This window comes from Kryptolebias marmoratus, linkage group LG7, assembly GCF_001649575.2.
Source record: "Kryptolebias marmoratus isolate JLee-2015 linkage group LG7, ASM164957v2, whole genome shotgun sequence".
Classification (NCBI taxonomy): Eukaryota; Metazoa; Chordata; class Actinopteri; order Cyprinodontiformes; family Rivulidae; genus Kryptolebias; species Kryptolebias marmoratus.
Window position 1 is genome coordinate 20,603,993 of NC_051436.1, and position 5,383 is coordinate 20,609,375.

The following is a 5,383-nucleotide window of genomic DNA, read 5'->3' on the forward strand; positions in this document are numbered from 1 at the left end:
CAACATAGCTTTCTGGATTGGATTTTTAGTTTGATTTGAAGTAATTATTCTGCAATAGTAGTTTCAGATTAACTATTATTTTGTTCAGATTATCATATATATGTACCTGTTTGTGTCAGGATCTGTGCTTTTGTGTTCTTTTTAATAATTTGTGTTTAGTTTATTCCCTGTGTTGAGTATTATGTTGTGTAGTTTTGCTCCCTGTGCCCTCTGTGTCCCCTGTGCCATTATTCACCTGCCCACAGTGATCTTCTTTGTCAGCCTGCAACTCCCATCCTCACTCGCCCTAGTTAGTAATCACTCACCTGTTTCCCCGTCCTCGTCATCTGCCTCTATATTCAGTCTCAGGTCATGTTCTCATCACTGATTCATTGTTGCTGCTTTTGTGCACTATCTGGGGCTCCTCGTTACGCCTTGTAATTCTCTGTTCAGTTTCTTGTAAGTTTTTGCTGCTATGTCTGCCTTTTGTTTTTGTTAATAAATTATCTTTGAGCTCCTTGTGTCAGTCTGCATTCTGGGTCCAGATCCACCAACAAACCTGAGAGTCTGTCTATTTTATTTTACACAGTTAAAAATTAAAAATACTCCAGTTTGGTTGGGGTGAGGGTGGATGCGGATGCGGAGTTTAAAAGTTGATGGTGTGTTTGCCTCCCAAATCCATACTGGAAGCTTGTTCCACATGACTGTGATGGATGACGCCTCCACCATTTATTAATATGATTTGTTTAACCTTCATGGTGTTGTTCCTAAACTCAACCCTTAAAAGTCTCTGAAACCATCTTTAAGGTATTTCAGTATGGCTTCAACCCTGTTCTTACTGTGAAGAAGTGACTAAAACACTGTTTTAGATTAATACAAATGTCAACTTCATGTAGTCCTCACCAGGTTGAGCAATAATCACTTCAGTATCATTCTATCCATATTTGATGACAGGAAGTGGGTTTTTTTTGGGTTTTTTTGCCAATGTGGTTTTTAGAAATGAGCTGTTATCTTAGATGTGTTGCACGTCAGCAGGCGCTTTGCACCGTTAATTCAGACAGAATTTCACCTAAAACACTAGTAAAGAATAGTCCAACTTTCTATAATTGGGATTAGAAAATTGCCCAGTAAAATACATTTTGTTCAGTTTTAAGTTGTTTTCAACAGTGTTCTTTTTGCATTTATTTTTATCTTGTTGTGTATCATACGAGCCCAAACTGCTTCTTGTTTTGTTGTTAACAGAAACTGCCCCTACCCTCCACCCCCTCTCTTTTTTTTCTTACTGTGCTGACTTGTCAAGATGCAGAGAGCAGAAGAGGAAACGGACGTTGTTCCTCTTGACACAGAGATGGTTGGTGGTCGTGGTCGCCTTCGTTGCCTGAGCTGCTTCTTTTTTCCACTCAGCACCGGGCTGCTTCTCGGGGTCTGCCTCCACAGTACGTGCACCTTTGTTTACATTTCTGCCTTTAATCTTTACTGTCATGACTCATATTTGTATTCCTGATTTATTCTTTTGTGTGTTTAGGAAAGAAAAGTTATGAGTATCCAGAATGCTTGGATAAGGGCTTGTCATGTCAGAAAATTAGGATATCTTTTTTTGAAAGAGGCTTTAATTTATTAGTTTTATTTTTTTGTGCTTGATTCTGCAAAATGCAGCATGACTCAGTATAACATGCAGCGCTGACTTTTTTAAACTGATGTGACATAATAATTTTAGAAATGGGACATTATTGAATATATTATACATTAAAGACTTTAAAAAAAAAGACCAGCATTTTTTGGAAACAAACCTCACAACCAGTTACAATAATAATAATTTTGTGAATATGAAAATTTTCCTTCTTGTGGTTCTATTTTTCCAATTATGCTTTGCATTTCCTGGTGCTCGTGTTCTAGCAGATTTCCTGCTGCATCTGCATGAAAAGTTTTGCAATGTGGGGATAGGTTATTCTTTCTGTTTCTGTCATTTCCTGCTCTGTTCTTCAAATGGTAGGGTATGTCATATAGAAACTCCCATCAGGCTACAAGTCTGACATGCTGTACTTTTTAGAGAACTTGCAAACATTTAAGAATTGGTTGTTACAGGTGTTTGAACTTTTGCCTATCTTTAGTGGTATAACAGGACTTTATTTTAATATGTGAATTTGAAAGACCTATGAGACAGCCATAAAAGCAGAAACAGACACACTTCCTCTGAGCCAAAACCTGTACCACTGACTGAAAGTGATGAGTGAGAAATTAACTTTTGTTACCCTTTTCCACTGATGACAGGGTTTGTGGTTTCTCTGCTTTTCCCAAGAAATGACACTGCTCTGATTGGTACAATGACTGTTGTGTGGAGTGAAGTGAAGTGAGATTTATTTATATAGCACTTTTCAGCAACAAGGTGATCCAAAGTGCTTTACAACAGAAACAAAAAACAGAATCCAATACAGCAGGTACATAATGAAACACAAAAAGGAAAAACACATCAATCATGTATAATCTAAATGAAATATAGGATAATCTAAATAGAATCATGAAACCAGACATATCTAAGCATGAGCTGAGACAGTCAAAATAGTAGCTAAACTAAACAACAATTAGGAATCTAACAATCTAACAATATCTAAAGTATGAGCTAAGATAAAATAAAATAAACTAAATGTACAGGAGGGCTAAATAAGCTAAAACATGATGCTAAGACTAACGGTACTGAACTTTCTAAATAGTACCAGAAGGCCCGCTAGACGTAAGAATTACTAACTAAGATAATGAAAGAGTGGAAAGTGGATTACTGTTTATTTACTCATATTTACATATTTACTTGGTTGATGGTGTTAGGTAAAATTAAATTGATAAACCACACAAATAATGTCAATAATTTTGCTGCATTTTTTAAATAATTGTAACTATAACTATATTATGTAACTATATTTCCATTCCAAATAATTAAAAAAGCGACAAAAAGATCCACTCATCCTTGTACTTTTAGAATTATTAGCTGCAAAGTTGCTCTGTCCTCTTTGTCACTTCGAACCACCAACACAAAAACAATGGACCACCTTCTTTTGTTGTTCAAAGGTAAAGCTATTGTAGTGAATACTTTCAATGCATAAATAAAAAAATACATATATTTAAAAACTTTGTATTGTGATAGATTACCTTTGCTCAAGTTTATTTAGTCTTAGCTCCGGTTTGTGCATTGGAATCTAGGTGTAAAGCACAGTTTGACCCTCTAAAACATACACAAACTATAAACACGGTACTTAAATTGTATGTGGTTTTATTACAAAAGGGGATATTCACAAACTATTTGGGAGAGCATTTTCAAATTAAGAACGAGGAAAAGTTAAGAGCTAAGCTATTTATGATGATGGATAAGACAGTTTTATGTCTTGGTTTTGGCCGCTACAGGGCCATGTTTAGGTTAACTGACCAAGCAAAGAAAGACACTTTTTTCTTCTGCATTATATCTAAAAGAAAATTACTGAGAATTAGTTTAAAGGAGACCTATTATGCTTCCGTGAACAAGTCAGGATAGGTCTGTGGGCTGTACAAAACATGTTCATTACATTTAATACCCAAAATCATTCTCGGGTATTGAGACCTGATCAGTTCTGTCTGGTTTGAGCTCATTTCAAAATGAGTGGTTTTTAGGGCTACTTCACCATTCTGCAAAAAAACTGCTGTTGGCCACGCCCCCCAACTCAGTGTCCCGTCTCAAACCATAAAAACTCACTGAAGGACTAAACACTGCGGATCTGACGTACATTTATATTGTTAATAATTCACAAAATAAGAAGGAAAAGAAGAAGAAGAAAATAAGGCCAGGATCAGCCCGGCCAGCAGCAGCAGGGTCAGTTCAGTCAGCCGCCTCCTCCTTCTCCACCATGAGAGGGTCTGCAGCCTCTGATGGCTCAGTAGGAGCAACCTACGGTGGCCCTGAAGTGCAAACTACAACAACATTAACGAAGCACACAAACAAAAAAACAGAAACGCAATTACATTAACAAACTGGAAGAGGTAGGTCCCAGTGGGAGACCTGAGAAATCGCTGATTGGACGACACCACTTTTGAACCGGAAATTCGGGCTTTTGCTCTTTTTGTTTTCTAGGCGGGGAGACAGTCACAGCACCATGTATCGCCCAAACTGTGCAAAAGAGCTGGTTGAGCAGTCACCAAACTTTTGCAGTAGTTGTGGCAAGAGGCTTCAAGAAATGATTCCCGATAACATTTTCAACAAACGTGCTAAAACCAGAAAAACTTCCAGTTCAAAAACTTTTTAGAAGTAAAACAAGCACAGAGATCAAGTGAACACATGACTTTTTTAAAGACAAAAAATTGTTTAGCTGATTTTTTTCTATTTTCAGACGTTTCTGACCTTGAACAGTAAAACCTTGGTCAACTTCTGACACAGACTCTTTTTAAGAAGAGGAGTGTAATCCTGCAACATGTTTCTGCCTGATGCTGTAGGAACTGTTAACTAAGAGTTTGAGGATTTTAAAAAAGTCAAAGTTAAAATCTCTTTATTTGTCTCACTTGGGAGAAATTAGCTTTGAACAGAGGGGTTCCACTGCACAGATACATAACATTACAAGGTTAATAAATAAATTAATAATTAATAAAATCATTAAAAACCAGCTGTAACACAGGATCCAACCTCTGAGTACTTTATTGAAGAACTAGACTAATTAATCAGGAATTAGTTATCTTATTCATAGTTTTCCAAACAGCAGTAAATTTAAAGCATCTTTTTAACACTTAAAGAGCTTCTTTTGCTTCCTCTGCTGAGTCACTATCTTTCCTTCATGTTGATCTAATTCAGTTTGCTGCTTGAAGGACATCTCATCAGTGGTCAGGGTGCTCAGCTGGAAACATCTGGTGATTGTTGAGTCTTCACTTTCAGAGCGCTCAGCCTGGTGATCCGTCAGCAGATTCTAACCATGAAAATAAACAGATTTTAGATGGGATTATAGTCACTCTTGATTTCCTGATACCTTCTAAGTTTTATCATCTGCATATTTAAAAATGGATTTATACAAAACTTTAAATACAATAATAAAAAAACTTGAAGTTTCTTTCAGTTTGAAAAGTTTCTAATACAACAATAAAGAGAGTTGAGTACCAGGCTCACTTAGATGTGTTTTGTGTAGGACAAGGGATCACAATATTTATATACTGAGTAGACCTGTAATATAATATACAATTACATAAACCTCCTAATTTTAATGTAATACTCATCAAGATGTCCCATTTATTGAGGTGGTTCCAGCTTTGAGCTCCTCAGTGATGAGATTCTTGTCCTTCAGTTCTTCAGAACCAGTGGCGTCACTAGGCCTGTTTTAGGGTGGCTTCAGCCCCCCTAAAATGTTTTCAAGCCCCCCCTAAATAATTTTGGTGTCAATTTTTTTTTTTTTTTTTT

The 5,383-nt window shown here is 36.5% G+C and overlaps 1 protein-coding gene across 2 annotated transcripts in view; it reads left to right on the forward strand.

Moving 5' to 3' along the window:
* Window positions 1-1,300: 1,300 nt before the first annotated feature.
* Window positions 1,301-5,383, forward strand: part of LOC108248845 (SLAM family member 9) — a 14,955-nt gene continuing 10,872 nt past the window's right edge. For both annotated transcript variants that reach the window (XM_025011011.2, XM_017437856.3), the window contains exon 1: window positions 1,301-1,415. In XM_025011011.2, the coding sequence (XP_024866779.1) occupies window positions 1,328-1,415 (88 nt within the window). In that variant the 5' untranslated portion in view covers window positions 1,301-1,327. The remainder of the gene's footprint in view (window positions 1,416-5,383) is intronic.